The sequence below is a fragment of the Hesperophylax consimilis genome, chromosome 5 (genome assembly GCF_061612785.1).
Source record: "Hesperophylax consimilis isolate HC1 chromosome 5, BYU_Hcon_1.0, whole genome shotgun sequence".
Classification (NCBI taxonomy): Eukaryota; Metazoa; Arthropoda; class Insecta; order Trichoptera; family Limnephilidae; genus Hesperophylax; species Hesperophylax consimilis.
In genome coordinates this window covers 10250325-10275024 of record NC_142840.1, presented here as the reverse complement: position 1 = coordinate 10275024, position 24700 = coordinate 10250325, and the positions used below count along the sequence as shown (strand labels likewise).

The 24700-nt window shown below is 34.3% G+C and overlaps 2 protein-coding genes across 2 annotated transcripts in view; one reads left to right on the top strand and one right to left on the bottom strand.

Moving 5' to 3' along the window:
• LOC149423506 (G1/S-specific cyclin-D2-like) overlaps window positions 1–5394 on the bottom strand; it is a 60015-nt gene extending 54621 nt beyond the window's left edge. The window contains exon 1 of the mRNA XM_089631986.1: window positions 4405–5394. Within this exon, the coding sequence (XP_089488112.1) occupies window positions 4405–4650 (246 nt within the window). The 5' untranslated portion in view covers window positions 4651–5394. The remainder of the gene's footprint in view (window positions 1–4404) is intronic.
• Window positions 1–24700, top strand: part of LOC149423502 (fatty acid hydroxylase domain-containing protein 2-like) — a 589487-nt gene that overhangs the window by 159517 nt on the left and 405270 nt on the right. The gene's annotated exons all lie outside the window — the stretch shown is intronic.

Sequence of the window (24700 nt, the reverse complement as noted above, 5' to 3'; positions counted from 1 at the left end):
GATAAATTGTATTTTTTCCAACATTGCACTTTTTTCAATAATATTTCTCATTCGCAAAAATTTGTGTTGGCGTCATTCCGAAGGCTTAAAAGTTCTGAACTTATATATAATTAAACAAAAACTGAAAAAGGTTGGCGCTGACAAAACTTTGTCCAGTGAAGCGATGCTAGCAGTCCACAATGGATTGCTGATAACAACCCTGATATATGACAGTGGGGCATAGAACTGGCAGAGGAAAGATGAAAAAAGTGAATGCAATATGAATGAAATATTAAAAAATGTGGATATTCGCAAAATAATTCAAGGTTGGACCTACACGGAGAAAAGTTATGTGATAATTTTTTTTGCTACTTTATTAAGAATTTCTTCAAATTATTCGTAATCCGGTTAAAAACTGAATTGCAGGCCCTTAACGAATAGATTTCCTGGTAAACTTTTAGCAAAATACCAATCTATTGTGACAATGTCGGAACACGTGTTCATAAAAATAATAACATTTTATTGTGATTATAGTATATATAATTAATACAAACGCAAGTGAATGAACACGTGTTCCGATATTATCAAAAAATTACTAAAAGTTTATAGGGAAACGAAACAGGATAACTAATACTTTGAAGGATTTTCAAATAAATTATCAATACTCATTTTTCTCGGTATAGAACGAAGAAAGGAGTGTAATGAGAATATATGATGCGAACGTGAATGAGAAGAAGTCGGGAACTGCCGAGGAAGACGTGACACGATCAAGTGAACCAAATACTAGTATGTATTTAGTTTGGCCATTAGAAGCGATGAGTATGTGTCGAATTGTTTAGCGGTCAATCCTCTCTGCCTAACCCTAGGGGGAAATAGCGTGATGGTTAGTTAAAATGGTTTGTGTCTACTGAAAAGCAGTTTATAAATAACCACTTATCTGAAGATTTCAGCAGTTAGTTATCTTCAGTTAATCTTCTAGTACCTAATACATAATATGCATGCGGCAATTTTTATCAGAATCGTTATCTGCTCGCAGTTTAGGAAATTTCTGATATGAAAGTTTTCGTTTATTTGCTAATTCTGTAATGTAATTGGCTAAAAAATGCGATAAGGTACAAATTAAGATCAGTCAAGTTGATTAACCAACCAAACAGTCAATAATCGACGATAATGTTTAAGAATGTTTCAAATATTTGATAGGTTTTATATTCACGCTCTCTTTATTCCTACGAGTATTTAGTACGACTTTTGTATCATGTAATATTCCTAAATTCCTACTAATTCAGGACAGATAATTTAACTTCTGAGGTATGAAGACAATTTTTATCTACAAAATAAAGAAATTAGACACAACCCAATAATCATTATTATTGGTAAAAAAATCGTCGGTGGTTTTCGGGGCCTCATAATCTAATGCTGTCCGTTGCTTGTTGTTCATTGGATAGGTACTAGTTTTGATGAAGGCCTCCAGGGTAGTAACCTATTGTCATCTAACTTAGCAAAATTCAGTATGTCTACTAGAAATTTACTAAAAGCATAATAATGCATTATTTATGAAGTTTTATTTTTGTTTGCTTTAAGCTTTACATGATTCTTATTAAGCTCATTATATGTCTTCAAGCTGTGGTAATCGATGGGTTATTTAATTCATGTTTTAAAGATACTTTGCGATTTAATGTGCATTTTAGGAAAAGGAAAAATTTACGCCAGTGATTTAACAGAAATGAGTTGTAAAATCAGCATGATACTAATGAGCCCACAGACGCCAGACTTTTAAGGACTGCGGTTTACTTGGTAGGACTTTTGTTAATTTTTACTTTTGCCAATTAGTACTTCTTTGAAGCAGCACTTTTTTTGATGTGGCTTGGGGTAGGGTCTGCATGTCTGTTGCAAGTGTGGTATGTCTTTTTATTGGCTCGGTGGGCAAGGTATTAAAATTGAATATTCGGCGCGCCGTTTCGTGCCAGAGAAATACATTGTACGGGTTTTGAATTTGTATTTCTTTCAGCAGACAATATGAATCCTCACCGACAAATAGCGATAACTTCTCATAAAGGTTGTCTCTACCAGACCACAAAAAGACAAATTATATTTTTAAATGGTTAAGTTGGTTTTTGAACAGTTTTCGTATAATAATTGTCTTCTCAGTCCCAGCTAAGAATTATCGTCATCTCAGCTAAGTTTCCTTAAAAAGGGTGTTGGTGGTCGGATGCCGGTGGTTTTCCCCTTTTCATGACTGCTGTATTGCTGCCGGGTTGGGTCGTTTGCAGCCGACGGACCCGGACTAAAATATGCCACACATCGCGAAATTTTCGCGGATTTTATTACGTGGCGCATTTTTCGCTGGCATGTTGTCTCACCCCAGCACGGCGCAAGTAAGGATTAATTATTATTGATGCCTTTTCAAATTTCTCAGACCACATCCTATAAAATTATCAAAATATTTACTTAGATAAGATTGCTATAAAACTTGAAATGTTAAAAACAAAAACCATTTACGAATTGTATTTTCAACTAACATTTCTATTTCGATGAAATCACGATAAAATTATACATTCAAAATCTTTATAGTCACGAGGGACGGGAATATTAAAAAAAGGTATTATACCACAGACCCCTCTTTACAGATTTAATAGACATTTAACAACCTGTTATAAAATAACTGTACATCTTTGTCCCGCGGTCAAAGTCGCATTTATTTCTTCTCGACTGAAGAATGTATTGAATACTTAATGCAACGTAATGAATAAGGAACACAAAACGCGCCATTGATTAGGACTCTATTAAGCATATTATGTAGAATTCCGAATCTGGGTATTAGTTTTGTCTGAAAAAGGACGTTACATTCGCACCTCCCACGGAGGAGTAACAATCGATATTATCAGGCCGATAAAAGGCCGTTACACCTAGAGCGCGGCGTGGAGTACTATCTACGCTGATGGGAATCAATGACCTATCGTGCTCATCACGTCCGTGGATACACCAGTCTAGTGGGTATAGTGTCTACTCTGTCTACTGTACACTGTACACACCGTACACGCTGAAGTGTTTGTAGCTCGGTGCGCCAAACTATTCTCGGCGAGCGAAATGGAACAGCCAAATATTGTCTCCCTCCTACGGATCCTCCTCGGCCCCCGAGGTGGCAACTGGCAACAGAAAAACAGCTGAGCCAGGTGAATTCATAATCATTGTAGGCAATATGGCGATTGTCCGCGCTAAGCTTAACTCTGCAATGTAAGTAAGCGCTCAAAAGGAAAGAGAGATAAAACAGCGACGTGTGGGTAATTTTAAAAAGATGGCCCCTCGCTGACGTGGTAGGATCACCGCTGAGGAAGCGCGCTCAAAACAATTAAATATAACTACATTATTATTTTAAAGATAAGTATTCCCGGGTAACGAATAACCTGACAATTTTTTAAAGTCTCCTACTACCATCACAATAAGCGGAAAGTGTTGTTTGTTGGTTGATCGATGACTCAGCCAGCCGAGGAATCGAACTCACCACGCATGGTCCGGAACCATGCCAACTAAGCCACTGACCGGTCAACATAAAAAAATAGCTTTTTACTTAGTACGGACGGTCAGAGTTCCGCTCGATTCCCGATTCCTTTTCATGAACAAGATTTGCCACATCCCGACTCCGCATTCTGTGTTTCCATTTTCTCATATCCCAGAGAGCAGTACAAGTGCTTAGGATTGATAAGAGATTTTGAAAACCAACTTGTCAGATTTACACACAATCCTCCTCTCCACGCCGGGCTGATGTAAAGCGGTGGAAAGTGATACACTGAACTCATACTGCAATCCAATTTACCCGGTCGCTTCAATAGGAAGATGCGCGGTGCGCTTTATTGGACTGACGAATATGCGGAAACCATAAATACATTGGGGCTGCCTAGGGGCAACAGCTGTAGAGAAAAGTTTGAGTTTATCGACTTTGCACTTTTCTACAACGAGATGCAGACGTCATCATAATCCGTCGACAAGTATACCCGTTCAAAGTGATCAAACGAATAAAATATTCACATTTTAATCAGAATTGCGATTTGCGATACGAATACTTACGGAACGCTATCAGATATACCTACCTCACACTCCTTAAGATAACCTAGAAGTTCTGACACCACGCGGTGCCGGCATATTTACTGCTTGAGGTGGCAGAAAGTTTTCAGACTGAAGAGGCGGTTCTATAATTGACTACGAGGATGTTCATATTATTATTCAATCTATTCGACAAAAGATGATGATTCTCGCGTTTATTATAGTTCGGTGTTTCAATAACTGTTGATAGGATCGAAATGTCGGAACTTTCCGTAAGGTCAATACCTTCGGTGTTAGCAACACGGAGCAGGTACATAGCTGAGCGAGTTGCTGTTGAAACAACAGGTTACAAACAAACTACAGGTAACGAAGAATAGTACTTACTTCCAGCATCCAGTCAGCGACGATCTTTCTCATGTGGGGGGTGATCTCGGTCTGGAGGGTTCCGAAGTAGGAGGTAATGGAACCCAGGCGCTCCTCCGCCTTGAGCAGGTTCTGCAGTACCCGGTCCTTGAGCAGGGCGGGGTCTTCCAGGGCGCGGCGCGTTGGGCGCTCCCGGCTGCCCCTGGGCGGAGAGGGTGATGACGGCGTGCCCGCCCCCGACACCGTCTCCGTGCACAGCAGATCCATCCTGCCGGTACTGCTTGGTGACGTCACACGAGCCCCGACTCGTACCTGACCGTGAACTGTGCCACAACCACAACTGGCAGAACTATCCTCGATGGCACGGCAGGACGCAGGCTTGGTTCACTGGCTAACTTAGAATTCAGTTTGATGGTCTGAAGACTCAGCTGACCACGTCACCGGGAGGTTCTCCCGAGCGCGAGATGCGGCTATGACGTCACACCGACCTGATCACTGTTATATACTTTATAAATCTTCAATTTGCAATGTTCGTTAGGTCCACTGGCGATCGTTAAACCGCACCGTTTAGTTATAAACAATCTTATCACAATTATTTCACGAGAGTCCTTAATTATGTTACTTTATGTATTTATGATTATTAAAGAGTCCTTGCTTAAATGTGTAATTTTTAAATGCACTTTTGGTACGTAAACACAGTCGAAGTCTATGCGGTTTAGTAATAATACAACTTATAAACGATGATCACTTGTATTATTAACTAGTTACGAAATAAAAAATATAAGTACGATGATTAACTTAAATACAAAAATACAATAATAAAGCACTCAAAAATTACAAAATAAAACTTAAAGATTACGGAAGAAGTAGTTTCGTTGTTTGATAAAAATGATTACTGTTTACGCCGCAAAACTGATGTGACTTAGGTGGATATGGTAAAGTTTGTTTCTTTTTCGGTTTTGCGCACAGCTGTTTCAGTGTCGAATGGATAAGCGTCTGTTGTCCCCACGGAGAGTTTCGACTCTGGCTCAATCGTGGATGTGGATCCCTTTACCACTTCCCAGCGGCGCCGCTACCCCCCCCCTCCCCCCTTATCTATCCCCTCCACACTCCATTACATTATGATAGTAACTTGCTCACGGCTTTAATACATATTACCACACACAGCCCTGGACGGAATGACGGGACGTATGTACACTACTGTAGCTTACATTGTACCACCGACTTTTTTTTTAATAACATTCAATTTTTAAGCGCACGTTTTACACTGTACCGAAGTGATTAACTTGTCAAATGTTAATATGTTGCTTTAATTGTTGTTTTTATCTATGAAAAAAATACTTAGCTAAGCCTAGTACCTATTTATGGAAGGCCATAATTTATAGAAGTTCAAGTTTTATGTTTGGTGCCCAAATATAGAAGGTTTTGTCTGTGAACATGCGATATTTGGTATACCACAGTAGAATATGAGTTCAAGACATTTTTAACTAAAAATAGTATTTTGTATTAAGAAAAAAAAAGAGTAAGAATTTTTAACGTCTTCGTTGCAAAGGGGTCAGGAGTTTGACTTCGAGCCGTAGCATTCGCGTTCAATTCCCGATGAAGAAATATATCGCCCCTAAATTAGAAAATTACTAAAGTCCATTTTGGAAACTTTATCGGAGGATTCAAAAACTGTTATTTTTTGAGCTAATACGAATTAAAATGTTTGTGGAGTATTTTGGGTCGACTTTACATGAACAGTAAACTTTTTTTACATTAACCCCACACACAGGAGCCATCTTTGGGGATGTTGTGCGGGGGGGTCTTTTTTAAGGAAAGGAAGGAGAAGAAGGAAAATCTGAAAATTCTATCAGTCTATCCAGGAGTGAATGACGTATGAATATATCTCTCCCGCTGGGGCACAAGGCGATGAGTCGAGAGACCAGTTGGAGGGTTCAAAGGGACGCCCTAAACTAGACTCCCTCAACACACTTCACACGATGAACCCGGGCAACCCCGCTAAGTCACCAAACGTAGGGCCAACTTGGGGTGACCTATGGCAGAGGTGTAAGTTATCCAAAAAATGGTTCCCGGGGCGGCGGTACTCAAACCCTTAAAATTAAGAATCCTTGTAAAAAAGTTGTAAATGAGTAGTTCTATGATTACTTTGGCTTAAAATGAATAAATTAAAATTATAATTAAAAAATTGTATCCAAGTTATGTTAAAGTAGAATTAGTAGATTTGAATAAATACTTTGAATTAAATAAAATAAATAAACAATTAAAAAATTGCCACCCTAACATGAATATATTAATTAGTAAATAAAAAGAACTTTTACATTTATTTTTATCACTATCTTTATATTTTATTTTTATTTTTGTTCTTGACGATTGAAGTGACGTTATACGTTTTTGTCAATAAATTATACGATGATTTCCTTAAAGAAAAAGGAATATTTAATATTTTTTTTCTTAAAATGAGCATTTGTAGACACTAAGCTACCGCAAAATAATATAATAATTATAGGATTATTGTGTTGTTACGCATTTATACTAATACAGCTTTCAAGATGCTTGACTTCCTTTGCAACTTTAATTGATTTTAAGTCCTTAGATTGTGTGAAAACTCTCTGTATTTCATTAGTCAGAAGTTAAGTGGAATATAATTCAATTGTTCCCCTTTGTATAAAGTTCACTCTAACAATATAGAAAGCGTCCATCACAAATTTCTTAGGTACGTACATTTTAAGCTCAGTATTCTAATTAATTCCATTAATTATGTCGGTTTGACGAATCAATCTCATCTAATAACACTGTGAAACAGGAGAATTATTTCAGACCTGGTTGTGTTACGCAGAGTAATTAAAAAAATAATTGACAGTCCTGCCATCATTTCCACTATTAGATTCCATGTGCCGGCAAGGAATACAAAACAAAATATAACATTATTCAGAAATACATACACAACCAACTGTCAGACACACTCACTAACAAATAGTATGCATGATCTGGGCAACAAGTTTGGGGGTTCTATTGATATATTTATTGACTCCATTTATAGAACTAAGCGTAATCTATACCAGAACTCTATGGAATCCTACAAATTAGAGTAGCGTTGGTAATGAAGTTTTAGTAATTTGTCTTATATGTAGTATTGTTTTTATGTTACTGTTACATGTTTTACTATTATTTTTTTTATATTCAGTTAATCAGTTTACTGTTTCATGCTTTAATATTTTTTTGTTAATTTTCGATAGATTTCTATATTCTGTTTTTAAAAACCACGTAAAAGCCAGGTTTGGAAAAACAATACAAAAAAAAATATAGAAAAAACAAGAAAATTTAAATTATTAATTTTATAATTTTATTACCAATTTAAAAAAAAAAATTAAAAATAATTTTACTATGCCTAAACACGGGCAAATATATTGATTATAAAAATTAGCAAGGAAGTTTATTTGGTGGCTAATAAATAACAGTGAAAACATAAATATTGAATATTGGTGTGGGTATTGTATTCGTCACGCACACCAACCCACTACAGTGGGTATGGGTATTTTGTACATAGCTCAAATCCCCCAAGGCGTGGAAGGTGGCCTGGGAAGGTTTTCTCTGGATAGAGTTGCTTATGAAAATAAATAATTCTCGAACAATCTAAAACAAATACCATACTTTGATCATTACAGTTCATGGTGTAAATTTTGAAATTCTAGGTACATAAAACACAGGGCAGGACTAAGTAGGTTTCGACTAAGTGGTTAGCCGCGCACGATTCTTTTTTACATGGAGTTAGAAAGTGCAACATGAGGTGTTTTTAAAACAATTTTTTCCCTACCCTAAAACAGAAAACCTTAACCGCCAGGCAAGGTTTTTAACATCGAAGAAGAAGATAAGACTAATAAATATAAACGAAACTATAACAAAATAGAAAAATAACAAAAAGGTAACGGTCTCAACTGTGAATCGAACCCAGGATCTATATCTTACCGGGACAACGACTCTAACCATTCAGCCATTGGGACCTAATTATTTTATGTAATTTTTGTAGATATTATATTTCGCATTCAAACATATTAAGAATTAACAATATTATCTTTCCACTAATTCTACTATATTTTTGGTTGTTGACTGGAAAAATTAGTTGAAAGATAATATTGTTAATGGCCGAGTGTTGAGGCGTTGAGCCGGTAAGACAGATATCCTGGGATCTATTCCCAGTTGAGACCGCTACCTTTTTATTTTTTTCTGTCTTGTTCTACTTCATGTTTCGCTTAAGTTTATTTGTATTATTTTCTTCTTCAGTTTTAGGTTTAACGAACGGCGTTCTATTTGTGATAAAGAACAATCTATTTAAATGATTTTTAATTCATGGCAAAATTTAAAAAGCTATATATATAAGAGTAATTTCAGTAAGTATACGAGTAATTTAAGTATCCAGATAAAATTCTACCCTTGAAAAATGATTGAAAAATATTTTGATTTTTGTCTTTCGTACATTTAGAAATTTTCATACGATTGCCCGCGTGGCTCTAACCTCATTTCCTATAGAATTAATAGTGACCATTGGTGTATTATATTTGGATGATACGTGAAGCGAAAAATTGGTTCCGCTTTTAAACCTCCAACTGACCTTAAACTCTCCTAACGTTCTAACTAAAACTACCGATCCCGGTCTACATCCACCGCTTATCGCGTTCTAACAGTAGGACAAGTTTCGATGAGATTTTAGTATGCAGTAGCGCCCTTTAATTGTAACTCTATGATAGTGATACAATTCATAAACTTTTTGTAGGTGATACAGTCATCTAAAAATTATAATTCATTCATTCGCAGGAAACAGAAAGAATAGTGTTCCGGCGAGATAATCGAGCAAAAACTTCTATCTTGACTCTTGACTCCTCTATATTCATCACACCTACTTCTAACTGACTAACTAATCATCGCCCACGTTTCTCCGCAGATCAGGTTGAGTGGCCACACTCCTTGCTTCATTAACATGCATACATCCTCTTCTGTTATTCTGACTCTCGACATAACCCGACTCAATTGCACGGAGAAAATTTCTGATATAAAATATTCCTAATTTATTGAAGTGAAACTTCTTTACGCGCGTCATGCAATTTAGAGGACCGGAGTAAAACCGACTCAAAACCGTGATCATTTCGCTATAGGAGCCTAACTAATATTATATACCTAGTTTAGGTCACTCTACAAACTCAGCTTCGCGGTATAGAGGCAGAGCTCCCGACTGTCGTCATGAAGAACCGAGGTTCGATCTCCGCTTTAAATATATATTTTTTTCTTTTTGTGATTTTTTTAATACGAGGAAAAGTGATAAAATGCTCTCGTGCTGCGACTTTTAGATATTTTGACTATATGATATTTTGGTCGAAATATAGCTTATAAATCGAACCGGTAGAGTCGCTCGGTATTTTGACTAATTATTTTTATTTTGAATCATTAAAATTACTAATCAAGGCCGATAACGCGACTAATTACCCTCGCAGACGTGCGTGACAAGTTTTTTTAGTAAAAAACACAGCCGGACAAGTCAATTGAGGAGTACACGTTGTATACGCGGTTCTCGTTGCGCGAGATACCTCTCCTCGCGGTCTAGAGGCAGAGCGTTCGACACTCGTTATGCAGGACCCGGGTTCGAATCCCATATTTTTATAACTTTTAATTTTTTTATCACATGCTACTTATAAATATGTAAATAGACAGAAAAAAAGAGAGAGAAAAGAATACTAAAAGTTTCACTTCCGTCGTGCGTAGGCTTGCCACACACTGTATTCTAAAAATCTCTTCATATTTTCGTATTCCTGTTAAAAACGGATGTGCAGGCCTTTAACGAATGAATTCGTCAGATTTCTTAATAAACTATCAGTATAACACGAATGTTTTATGGCGATGTTGGAACACGAGTTCTTAAAAATTCTAATATTTTCGCCTAATAAATAAATCACATTTTAACAGGATTTGAATAAATCAGTAAATTCATTTTTCTCTGTTAATTTGTTTAACTTGATCGTGTCATGTCTTCCTCGGGCATCCCGTGGTGCATAGGTATAGTGCTAAGGTTGGCAGATCTACTTTTTAGGTCAAATCGAGCCGGTTACTATGATCGCTCTTTTAGTGTAACAGGCCCGCTCATCTGGAATAGACTTCAGCTCTTACTAATCTCCAGAATTTGGCTGAATTTAAGCGGGCTTTAAAAACAAAATTATTTTAAAAATCTTACCATTTATAAGTTTTAACTTCTTTTCAATATTTTATAATAAGCCATATTCTAAAACTTTCGGTAATTGTTTGGTTTCGGTTGTCTCCTTATTGTAGCTTTTTAAAGTGTCTGCTCAGAAAATTCTCATTTCTGAGCTCAAACTGCCTCCTGTTTTATATTATGTTTTAGTTTTAATATTCGTGTTTTTTCCTGTCCTGCTGTTATTTTTATTCTATGTTTTGTTATCACTTTGTATAAACAGTGTATTTAGTGTTATAATATTAGATCTGAATTGGGTAAGGCACACTGTAGGAATAATTTTAAGAACCACTAATATTGATACGATTTTTTTAAAAGTTTGTTATACGAGTAGTTAAGCGCTCTTGAAGTGAAATAACACTAAACTGCGCTATATAAATGCCATGTTATTATTATTATTATAGGTAAGCTTACATCAGCCTTAGATTAACACAACGATCACAACACGGTCATACACATGGTTTTACCATACAAACATGTACTCGATCTGCGTACTTACAACCATCCTCACTGCAATACAATGCACCTACTTCTTTTCATTATAATTCGTGTAGTATCTATGAATTATTCAGGTAATTATCTTACGAAATTGTATCACTCGTTATCAATTATAAAAGACGCGCAAGATGTTGTAACGGATTATACTACTTAACGGACTTTGTAAACGTAAATTTTTAATTAGATGTGTTGTAAGTTGTAATATAATGGGCTTCGCTTTTCAGTGCACTAATTCGTCTAAATTCATGATTTTATACAAGGCTATTAGCTTTCTTTTTGAATTGTTGGTCTTTTGAAATACACACAATCTTCATTCTATACGTATATAAAATCTAAATATAATATCGAAATATCTATCTGACGGCATCCATGGTCATGGTCGACCAGCAAGCCGGAGGTTACGGGTTCAAATTCCGGAGTGCGCAAGTAAATTTTATTTAATTAATTTTTGTTATTTAACTATTAACTCATTAAGAAATATATATATATATATATAGTACATTTAAGGCACGTTCCGGAGTGGACGATTCTCCAGTGTAAGACCACAAAAAAATGTTAAAAGTTTATTTTTTGTGCCCTATAGATTTCAATACAACTGGACCAATATTGCTGAAAATATCACAGTTTGTTCTTATTAGTGCCAGGAATATTTAGAGAGTTTGAATAGTACAAAATGTCTTTAAGAACACGTATGAGATACGTATTCGAATTAGATTAGATTATATAATCGTATATATTTTTTTAAACTTATTTTTATTTTTTTATCTATACATGTTTTCAAAGAACAGTGGTTTTGAATATGTCCATATATATCTCGTAAGGTATTGTATGTTTTGAAGATACGTTGGCATATTCTAACTTACAATATGAAATATATACTAAATTATTTGTTTGATCTGGTGTGGCGTTCGGGAAAACGAAATACAATCCTTTCTAACAGAACAGATACGATAAACTTCATATAATTTTTGATTTTAATGTGGCAAGTATTTACAAACTATACCTAGTTATTTAAATGAACTTAAAATATTATTAAGCAACAGTTGAACGCGTTTGACGAACATACTATTTGGTACCCACATAGAAGACACCATAGACACAAAATGCACCTGCATTTGCTATATAATAAATTGATAATATATAATAAAGAAATGCGAATATATTATGATTATTATGAATACGTGTTCCGACATCGTGATAATACTCGTACATTCCTCTTTCACTAAAAGTTTAACAGGAAACTTATCAATTAATTCGTTAGGGGCCTACAATCCCGTTTTTAACCGGATTGCGAATAATTTGAAGAGATTCTTAGTTGTTATTATTTTTTAAAGAGAGACATTCCCGGGTTACGACTAACCTGACAATATTTGAAAATCTCTGCTCATTTTCTCCGTGCAGAAAAATATTGAACCCACCATAACGCCTCGAAGTCAACCCGACGCATTTGTTTACTCTCCCACTAACTGGTGAATTTATATCTATTTTTTCATTATTATGTGCCTCCGAAATAATATATATTAAATGGAATTACTTTTTACAATTGCCAGCTAAACGGAGAAAACTGAACAGCGCAGCCTTGCCAAAATATTACGTGGACCAGTCCGGCAACATTTCCTTTATGGTTTTAATCAAATTAATGGATTTCCGGTAGGCTCTCCATATAACCAACTTCACTGCCTTGCATTGTTTATAATATTATAATAACCTGACAGGTGATCTTTAGTTGCTCTGCTCCCGTAATTGCTCTAATTTCACTTTCTGGTACCTACTTGTTTCAAATATGGGCTTAGTAGTGGCGTAGTGTAACTTCTACAGATTTTCTTTTTACGTTAACTATTTAATTACATATATTATGCTTACAAGTAGCTACAATAGTGTACAATTTCATAACTCTATACATAAAATACATTTTACTATCTTAAAAATGGAAAAGGATATTTTCCGTGTATCCTTAACAACAAGTACATACTTATTATTAAAGAAATTATATATGTAATATTTACAGATAATGTACGTGAGTTTAATTTTATGTGTCTCTTTTATTTGAGGTTATTATTTGTTTTATAACTTAAATTTAAGGCGAAGCTTAGTGCCAAATCACTATTTTGATTAATCTTTATAACGAATTGGTGTACATTATGGATACCTAAAAATATGCTTTAGATAAATTGAAGATTTTTCTATCGTTTCGCTCGAGTAGAATACAAACTTATAAAATTATTTACAAAATAAATATAAACCAGTTTTATGCTTGAAATCGATCGTTTCTAGACTCCGTTTGTCAAGCGATTTTAATGCCTATTACTTACGATATAAGGTATACCAAGAATATACACATTTTTGGCTTTTAGCTTTCCCTTAAGGTGATTATGCTTTTTTTCTTCTGATCAGGATATATTAAAATCAAAATTTATTTATTTTTAAGGTTAACTGAAAGAAATATGCAATCATAATATATAAACTCACTACGCAGTAATGCAAAATCACGTGTTTTTGGTTTGATAATTTTGTCGCTTTAAAATATTTCAGATACTTTAATTAAATACTGCAGTAGAAAATATCTTTGCCTTTGAAACGATAAAGCATATTTTTGATTAGTCTTTTTATGAGCCTGTTAAAAGACCAAAATACAGTGTGTGGCAAGCCTACGCACGACGGACGTGAAACTTTTAGTATTCTTCTCTCTCTCTTTTAATTTCATTCTCTCTTTTTTTTCTGTCTATTGACATGTTTATAAGTAAAAAAACAAATCGTTGATAAAAAATAATAAAAGTTATAAAAATATGGGATTCGAACCCGGGTCCTGCATAACGAGTGTCGAACGCTCTGCCTCTAGACCGCGGTTATTACGTATTCGACCAAAATATCATATAGTCAAAATATCTAAAAGTCGCAGCACGAGAGCATTTTATCACTTTAAAAAAAATTATTATTAAAAAAATCACAAAAAGAAAAAAAAAATTAGATAAAGCGGGGATCGTACCTCGGTTCTTCACGACGACAATTGGAAGCTTTGCCTCTAGACCGCGAAGCTGAGTTTGGAGAGCGACCGAAAGTAGGTATATAATATTGGCTAGGCTCCTATAGCGAAATGATCACGGTTTTTGATGACGGTCATGAGTTGGTTTTACTCCGGTCCTCGAAATTGCATAACGCGCGTAAAGAAGTTTCACTTCAATAAAAATTCTCCTACGTATGAACCCATTTTCGGTTATGGTTTTATTGCATAATGTGGAAAATTAAGTTATTTAGAAAATCATCATAAAACATTTAAATATTTTTGCCCGAAACTTGCAAAATAAAAAAAAACGCACTATTTGGTGATATTTTTTCTTGCATAAATCAAAACAGACGGCTGGTGTAGAGCGGTAATTTAAACCTTATCGTCATCTACGTGAGAAGTATTATTGTTAGCGGTCCGTTTCCAAATATTATACGACCTTGTGCAAGTTAAGTTTTGACTATTGGTATTGGTAAAAATACAACAACAATATTTAAAAGATTAAGCCGCATTGGTTCTTCCTGAAAAATGATTTTCTACTTTTAAAATGTTTATTTTTAATAGAAAATTGTGAAAGTTGTAAGATAGGAAACGTTACGCTCCTGAGAGCACGCACGTAATATTATATTTAATGTTGTAAAACGCTGGGAAATGTTGGATTCAGTGAGTTATGTTATCTTCTCTCACATTATGGAGGTTGCCTTTTCAAGGTGCGTAGTGTATATTTTAGTACCTACGTACTTAGATATAAATCATTAGAGTATGAAGCTTTCTCCCAAGGCCTTGGTTTAAAGATTAAATCTACATTTTAAACATTACGTTGCGCGGACTGGCTTTCCAAAATTACAAAGCAATAATTAAAAAAATACATTTATTTTGTGGATTTGATTATTATGAGAACCCTCGAAAAAAAGACTGAGCGTGGCTTATCGTGTTTTAAATTGAACGTTCTGCATTTCTTCTGCCTGTAAATTTGTTTGAATGTTCCGTTTCCGGTTCAAGATGGTGGCCGTTTTAATGGTTGAGCAGAGATTTTTTGAAGAATAAAGTGCAAATAACGTTCTTGTTTACATTTGTTCAATATTATGGCACCTATCAAGATTTTTAGAATATATAAAAATATTCCAGAGTGGAAGATACTCTCAGTATCGCCCTGGTGTAAGACCACCATTCAGAATTTAAACATTGCTTGAAATGGTTTTGGCCGTGTTTGGTGACCAGATTTGAATAGTCATCACATTTGGGATTCCATAGAGTCAATGGCTCCAGATGGTTGGGAGCTGTTGGGACTCGAGATAGTTTTATATGAATAAAAAAAATTATGGTACACAATTTTTACATTTCCTTATTTGAAATAAAATAAAATTTTACACAAAACGGTGACCGGATAACGACAATTCAACACAACTTTAAAAAGTGCTATAAAGTCATGAAAAGTGATGAAACAAGAATAAGGTCAAGTAGGTTAATCAGGTTAGGTTTATAGAATAGTTTTTTCATCACTTTATTTAATTTTATCACATTTTAAAGGTGTGTTGAATTTTCATTGTATTATCACGGAATCGTTTCTAATTTACTATTATTTAATAAATCAAAACCCAAATTATCTGAAATCATATGATTCGTAAGTAAATTCTTACCTTCTTAGTTTTAAACCACATATTTTGTGTGGTTCCACGACAATGACAATGCTTTTTTGGACGAAATTCTAGTTTGAAACTTGAAACTTCTCTTTCCTTATAAAATCCGATTGCTGTATAACATGTAATCCTAATTGGGTTTCAATAGTTAGGCAGCGCTGAAAGTCCAAATTAAAATTTTACAGACGTAGACGTTTTTTCCAGAGTTTTAACGGCTATCCAAATTCGATGAGCGGCGAAAAAAGTAGTCAGTGTAGCGGTATATTTATATTGAATGCAATAAAATCAATCAATCACGCGGTCTCGACACCGAGGCTTGCATAGCTCGGGAATTTAGAAAATCTTCATAATTCTTATCGTTAATTTATGATAAACTGTGGCCGATTCGACTGTCAGTTTTCAATCTGTGCGCTATTCATTTGAATAATCCCAGATTCCTACTTGAATGCAAATTATTGGATGCAAAAAATAAGGTAATTAATGATGCACGTTGGGTCCTAAAATTAAAAATTCATTTCTATACATTACTGTACTTATGTAGTAAGTGTATTGCTTTCAATTTTGCATGGATACGGACAATCGGGACGGTTAGTTAATTTTGCATGGATACGGAAAATCGGGACGGTTAGTTCATTTTGCATGGATAAGAAAAATCGGGACGGTTAGTTAATTTTGCATGGATACGGAAATTGGGACGGTTAGTTTATTTTGCATGGATACGGAAAATCGGGACGGTTAGTTTATTTTGCATGGATACGGAAAATCGGGACGGTTAGTTAATTTTGCATGGATACGAAAAATCGGGACGGTTAACTTATTTTGCATGGATACGGAAAATCGGGACGGTTAGTTAATTTTGCATGGATACGAAAAATCGGGACGGTTAACTTATTTTGCATGGATACGGAAAATCGGGACGGTTAGTTAATTTTGCATGGATATGAAAAATCGGGACGGTTAGTTTATTTTGCATGGATGGCATTTGATTCCCTTACTATTAATCCTCATACTATTTTCGTTCCCAGAACTTCATGTCCTTCCTTTTTCTAAAAATACCCGCCACACAGCATCTCCAAAGATGGCATAGTCATTTTACTTGGTCATGGGTGACGGGTTTTGGGGCTCCTGTCCAGTGGTGGCTACCAAAATCAACTGGTTGACGTATCTTATGTCTTTGTATGATTAACAAGTGTTCACTATTGAAGTTACTGTCTGCTAGCTCTGAAGGTAAGCATTTATTTGCAGGGATCTATATATCAGCCAGCTTTTTGGAAACCAGATTTACCCGGGCTGTTACGTAAACCCATATTTGAAAAAAAATATATATATAAAATGGTGCCCAGCTGCGTAGAAAGCAAATCGATTTTTTTTTGCTGATATGTGTACCGTTCAAGTATCCCAACTGCTGCGAACCGTCTGGAGCCAGTACGACTATGACATCTTCAATTGGTTGTGTTGTGAGACTGAAAGCAGTGGGGAGGGAAAGGAGATTGGGAAAGGGAAGATGGGGAAGAAATTCACTGTTCAGATCTTATCACCAAATACGGCTAATGCCATTTTAAGTGACGTTTCAATCTTCTGATTTGTGCACACATCACACGGAGAAAACTTATTGATATGAAATATTTTTAATTTATCAAAATTCAAGCAAATTATTTGTTTTCTTGTTAAACATGTTGCTGGAGGCCTGATGACAAATAGTTTGAAAAAATTCATAACAAACCATCAGTAAAGCACGGATATGTTGTGAGAAAGTCGGAATACGTGTTTTTCAAAGTAATAACAGTTTCGCATCTCGTTTATTAAATTTATTCGGACAAGGGTACCTGCTTGAACACGTGTTTAGATATATTATGAATGACTAATATTTTATAGGTAAAATGATCATGCTGTCACATTTTTAACAGTGTCTTGATGAAAAAGCCGCACTCATTTTTCTCCGTGTGTTCTATCACTAAGGCGATACTGAGATTATCTTCCAACCAGGAATGCACGGAGAAAAATGATCCTGTTAAAGTGATGGCATGCAATTTTCCTTATCAAATATTAGTCATTCAGAATATATCTAGAACACGTGTTCCGCCGTCCTAGTTTAACATTTTATTTAAGTATTTGAGAAACCTCAATTGTACTTTTATTTTCTTTTTACCTTCACATTATTATGTTTCTATTTTTCTGTTAATTTTATAACCTTAAATATAAAAGCTACAAATCAATGTACACCATAATATGTATGTATAGTTGTAATGTGTAAACTTTCGTAAATAAAAATATTATTATTATTATTTTAACTGATGCTTTATTAGGCCTGCAGTCCCGTTTTTTTACCAGATTTTTAATAAATTACCCTATTTTATTTCGGTAAGTTTTCTCCGCGTGTGCCGCAAATGTACTATACATATGATATTTTTAAAAGAATTAATTAATACAAAATAATCAACAAAATTTCACATCCTATAGTGAATACATTATCGATGATGGTGCTAAGTTACTTTCTTACCTCTCTATTAAAGCCAAGATCCGCGTAGTTAAACGAACACGCCTCAAGTATAGTTATTTGGATCAAGTACAGGGTTTTCCAATAAGAGATTTTATTTTGATATTTAATCGTAAAAGATGAATGGTTTCGTTGCTTGTGTGGCACTTAGCGCCGTCTTTTTGAAATTAAACGTTGTCCAGATCAATACCATCCAATTCCGGCCATAAAAAATCATTAATCATCTCTCGATAACGCAATCCATTCACCGTAACTGTTGCTCCAGCCTCATTTTCGAAAAAGTAAGGTCCAATGATTCCGCCGGACCATAAACTGCACCAAACAGTCACACGTTGAAGATAAAGAGGCTTTTTAACAATAAAACTGCGACAATTTTGCTTGTTGACGAAGCCACCGAGGTGGAAATGGGCCTCATCACTCAAGATGATTTGCATTTGATTCACTCAAGTGAATTTTAATAATTTTAATAATTTCAATGCATTGTTGAAGCGTGTATCGTTAAATTTTTATTAATGGCGTAGTTTTTACTTGTCAAATGTCAAAAAATGACAGCTTCAAAAGTAATATCTACCGAAATAGCGGGCTAATCAAAATAACACCTCTTATTGGAAAACCCTGTAATTTAAATTGAAGAATTTCATTAGTATCAACTTTAGATGTTTGCTTTATTTATTCTTTCCTTTAGCCAGTTTAACCACATAATTAAACTGAAATACTTTTCAACACAAGAGGTACTTAATTAGTAAGAATATTAGCTTAGCAGGTATTTATTAAAGGTACTTTGAACTCCATTTTATCAATGAACGAATTTGCCGTTTATTAAGTATAATGACCTCACAATAAGCACTAACAATAAACCATAAAACTGGCGCATTGCACTCGGTTTTAATTGGAGGATGAACGGAGGTATAATGTAAGTTATTTTTCAACAGGTATTTGTACCAATTTGCTTACGAAATAACACATCATGAAGTTTCGTTATTATCTTTCATAAAACTTATTTTATAAGCATTAGATACAAGTAATACTTACCCTATTTTTGTTTCATCAACCGAGTAGCTTAAATCACAAACAAAGATGAATGGTTATGTAATATTAAACCAGAGCGTTAATATTAAAACACTTGTGTATTAGGATTTGCATTCTCGCATCTTTTTCAAATCCCGCGGGATTGCAGGATAGAATTTAAATATCCCGCGGGATTTTTATAAATGGATACTAAATTGAAATATCCCAATTTTTTTTATTATTTCGTATCATTTATCTTTCATGCATTTATGTAAAATAATTATATTTTTATAATTTTAAAAGAAAGTCAATCATTCCTGGGTTACGAATAACCTGAAAATATTTAAAAATCTCCTATTACGACCATAGTAAGTGAAAAATGTTGCTTGTGTTGTGATAGAGGACATAGCCAGCGTAGGAATTAAACACACTACGCCTGGGTGGACCCAAACGCGATGCCAACTCAGCCACTGACTGGTCTCTTGAAGGACATGGTAAGTCATTCAAGAGGAATTTTCGAATTACACTTTGATACTAGTGATATTTTAAAGATAAATTGAACACGTAACGTAGTAAGTATTTTGTGCACAAAAGTCGAGGAGTAGAAAACGATCTCGAAGCGAAAAACATTGTCTTTTGGGCATTCTGGTGCTCGCATCACACGATTTGCAACTCATAAGCACAAGCAAATGAAAACAGCTCGTTTTTGGTGTAAATTTGGTAGTTTTTAAATCTTGTAATCCTGCAAATCCCGCACATGAAAATCCCACAAATCCGCGGGATCTTATATAGCTGAAATCCAGCGGGATTGCAGGAATGCAAACCCTACTATGATTGAATATATACAATATATAAAACCAAGCAGCGATTGTGCCTATAGTCGGAGATAACTAACTAACCAACACGCACTTTCCTCGCAAGTGTAGGCAGAAAATAACGACGGCCACACAACTCGATCTTGGAAGATACTCCTTGCTTCGCATTGATACTTAGTATTATCCATACCCTTGTGTTATTCTAACTCTTGACATGGTCCGACCCAATTATTTGGTTTACTTGATCGTGCTGTATCTTCCCGGTGTCCAAAAATGGTTAAGTGAAAAAATATTCATAAAAGGATTGTTAAGAATTTGGTTTATGATTATTAAATTTGTTTATGCGTCAAATTAAATTGTGTAAGTATTTTCTCTCGATTCATTAATTTTATTATGACATTACAAAGTAGAAACCTACCTTCAGAAAACCTATTCTTCGAAAAAGCTAGTAATGTTTGCTTTGACAAATAGTTATCCTTTCTAGTCGAGGCAAACCCAAATTTAGACATCGTAATAATAGTACATTACCGGGACTGCTAGGATTAGATAGGGTATTTATTTTACAGATAATGACAAAATAAGGTTAAGGGGAACCAAAAAAATTCTTGTCACTAAACTCATAAATATGGGGCTAAGTGCGCATTTGAGGGAGTAATATTGAGATTATAGTTGAATGAAACCTTCTAAGAAATGCAAAATGTTAATTTCATAAAGACTTTAGTCGGGAGTTTTAACAATAATCATGAAAAATGCTCTTTGTCCTACTCAAATGTTTACATTATTAAAAAAAATTGAATTACCTAAATATTTTAACATAAATTCAAACGTTATGTTCTTTTTATGAATTGTCATGATTTTGAATGCGCTGTCAAAAAGATTCAGCTGTTATAGTGACAAACATAAAGTACTTTAATTTAATTATTTTTTAAAACGTTTAGATTAGGATGTACGTTACGTTTACTTTTGCCAAATACTCAATTTGTTTCTCAAAAGCGACCGTCAAATCCTTTAAAATTGAGTATGTGTACATTTACATGCATACCTTAATAAAAATAGTGTGTACAAAACATAATGCAACATAAGATATATTTTTTGGAAAGGCAACCATGGATACTTCTACCGGTCAAAGTCCTGCACAGAGTTTCATTGGTTTACGCCGTTTACGGTTTGTCGATCGCTTATAAATAGGTGTAGGTAAGGTTTCACCGTAATTTTAAAATAATATAATCAGTAGGTAATGCACTCATAACAGATTGTATTGTAGGTTAATGACCAAGTACTGCCATATAGCGAGGCTTTCCTTTGTTACCATGTAGGGTGACCAAAACCACGGCCCTACTAAAGCCGGGTTGTTAGTTGTTATATATTTTAGCAGTGGTTTCGTCAGAATTATATTTTGTTATAACTGTCCATTATGGCGTTCTCAAAACTGTTTGAAAATTATGATGTTGTATTTAAATACAATTTTGATTAAAACAAAGCTAAAGATATAATAAAGCCAAAGAAATATTAAAACATGGCTAAAAGACGAAGCAACACTACATATTACATGGCTAATGGACAAAGCAACAGGCCATATTAACAGATGGCTAAAAGACGCAGCAACAAATAATATTAAAACATGGCTAAAGGCCGAAGCAACATTTCATATAAAAACATGGCTAAAGGACGAAGTAACAGTTCATATTAAAACATGGCTAAAAGATGAAGCAAAACGTCATATTAATACATTATTTATTGAAAGGGTGCCTTTGTATAATACTTTCCCTAAACGCATAATCCAAATTCATAACTGGGGGATCAATAAACTGCATCCACAGCCACGCCACTTATGTTATGTCCTAGATTCAAGATGCCACCGAAACCAGGAGGATGGTATTTTTTGGGAATGCTGTGCTTAGGTTGTGCTAGTCAAAGTTTTTTCAAATGCGGTGTATCGAATGATTGCTTATTTCAATTATACCACAATATTACAGGGCACGTGCTTATTTTTGTAATTGTAAGACCATAGCACTGTTTTTTTTTCATTTTTAAAAGTTCATTATATACATTTTCCCCCAATTTAAGGCCTTCCAAACATAATAATCAATCTAACAACAACTTAGCAGTTACAATTTTTTTGTGTCTTTCAAAACAGGGTGAGTGGTACGAAATCCAGTTGAAAATGAAAGTATGTATGTACATTGCAAAAAAGTGAATTAAAAAATAAAAACTATTTACCGAGGCATTCCTTTGATTGCTTGGTTGTTACCCGTTTTTTTTCTACTAAAAGACTCAAGTATCTGAAAGTATATCATACCGTGGGTGGAAAATATTATGAAAAGCCATATTATCACACCGTACAGCACCAAAAACTGTTCAATAAACTAAAAAAATATTGGAATGATGGGAACAGAAAATTAATTGATTGAAAGCTATATGAGTTATCACACTCACTATTTCTCAGTAAAAAAAAAAACAAACGCATTATCACGGAATAAGCATACTATGGAGTACCCCAAGGCAGCGAGCTTGGTTCCCTCCTATTCCTTATATCATATATCCTTACCTCAACGATCTGTGTCACCTCCAAATATACATGGAAGTTAAAAGTTTTGGTTTGTCACCGTGTATTCTGCTTCTGTTTAACTTCAAAGGAAAAAAAACGTCAAAGACGATATGAGACGCCATTGAAAAATTGAGAGCATCTTCCGATTATTTTATTTTATTTATTATGATTGGGTGATGACTTTTACACAGCCTTTTATTATTGTTTTAAAGTCTCACTGTATCTAATCAATTTATCCTAAAAAAATTCTTCACAATTATACGTGATCTCCGTGGAGGACAATATAAGTCATATTCGTTGATAAAGATCATTGCCAGAATTATATATCACGGAAAAATCCCTTCTCTTGCTTGGTTATGATCATCAATGGCTTCAATTTAATAGTTCCATATGGTCACCCATTTAAATTACACCATTTGATGGCTTTATTCTATTGTTACTTCGCGCATAACAGCTGTTACTATACGTGTGACATAATCGTAATAACTAAAAAACCAAGGTTCATAACGAAAACTGGAAATGTAATCCTCACCAACCACGTCGCTCTACACCTTTGTACCTACTTCACGGTGGAACAATAATAACGAATACTTCCAGGTGTGCAATATTGGGTCACAGTATCCATTCTAATATTTGTCACCTGACGAAGTGAATGAATTTTAATTTTACTACGCCGCAGAGATTGTACACATTCATGGACGGTGAATGCCTAACGCTGATTGAGGTATTTCAAGTATTTCGTATTGAAATGCACTTTACACTTGTAATGTGCAGTGTCAGCTGATGGAGTAATTCAAGACCCAAGGTGGGAGCGATACTCAGAACTCTGAAATAATATAAGCGGGCAATATTAGTGAACATTGATGAAATGCCTGACCACTGAATCAGAAATACGTGGGAATAAATATTATATGAACATTGAAACATCGCTGAAAAACACCTAATAATTTTGCAAAATTGCCGGTGTAATTTTGTAAAATTTAATGTATTCGTGTTTTTAAACATTTTCAATGTGGTTTGCCAATTGGGATTTCCGGATAGATTTAACCACACTTCAAAACACTCAGTTCAATCAAAACTTTGTGAATGTTATCTATTCGTTATTGTTATTTTTAATTTTAATTTTTCCCTTTTCTATTTATAACTTTAACTAGAGCAAACCTGTCAAAAATCACGGGATTTTAAATCAAATCAATTTTCAATAAACAAACGTATTTAAAAAAATAAATAAATAAAAGTTAAATAAAAACATGTACTTAAATAAATAAAAAATTACAACGTCCGAGAATCGAACCCCGACCAATTGTTTGACAGATAACTATACCTACTAACAACCAGCTGATGTGTACCTGGCGTTGCTGCCTTAGGAGATAGACATTTATTTTCCTCTGCTTTTCTGTAGGCCCTTTTAAGATATAAAATTCGGTAGTACATTATTTTGATGTATCTCATAAGGTTCAGCCAGCGTTAGTAATGTAAGCGCTCGAAAATATTTTTTTTACCGTATTTTTACCTAAATTACGTTACGTAGTTTAGAAGAAATAAACGCACAAATAGACGCAGATAACGATTTTATTTTATACTATTTAGAGATTACACTACCACATATTGTTAGAGCGGCGGAATAAATTTATACGACAAATACATATTCTTAATTTTTAGAATTACGAATACGTACATATTTTGAAATGATACTAACACAAGAGTATGTTTCTTAAATAAAATTTAAAAAAATTAATTTAACGATCAAAGTTGTAATAATTTACGATCAAAGTTGAATTAGTATGATATCTAACAAACCCAATAGTTTTTGTTAAAGTCACTTATTTTATTTTTTCTTTTCGTGATAAAAATACTAAAATAGTTTTTCAACTGTGCCAAAATCTTTGAAAATAGAAATAACACACATATTCAGAAGACTCGGAAATAATTTTGTGCTGTCCAAAATAACGAGATTTTTTCCAGATTTTCAGAATTGTTAAAATAGAAAGTTTACTTGTTTTTGATTTCTAATTGACGATTTGTTTTATGTCGAAAAAAGGGATATTCAGTTTAGCGAAACATAA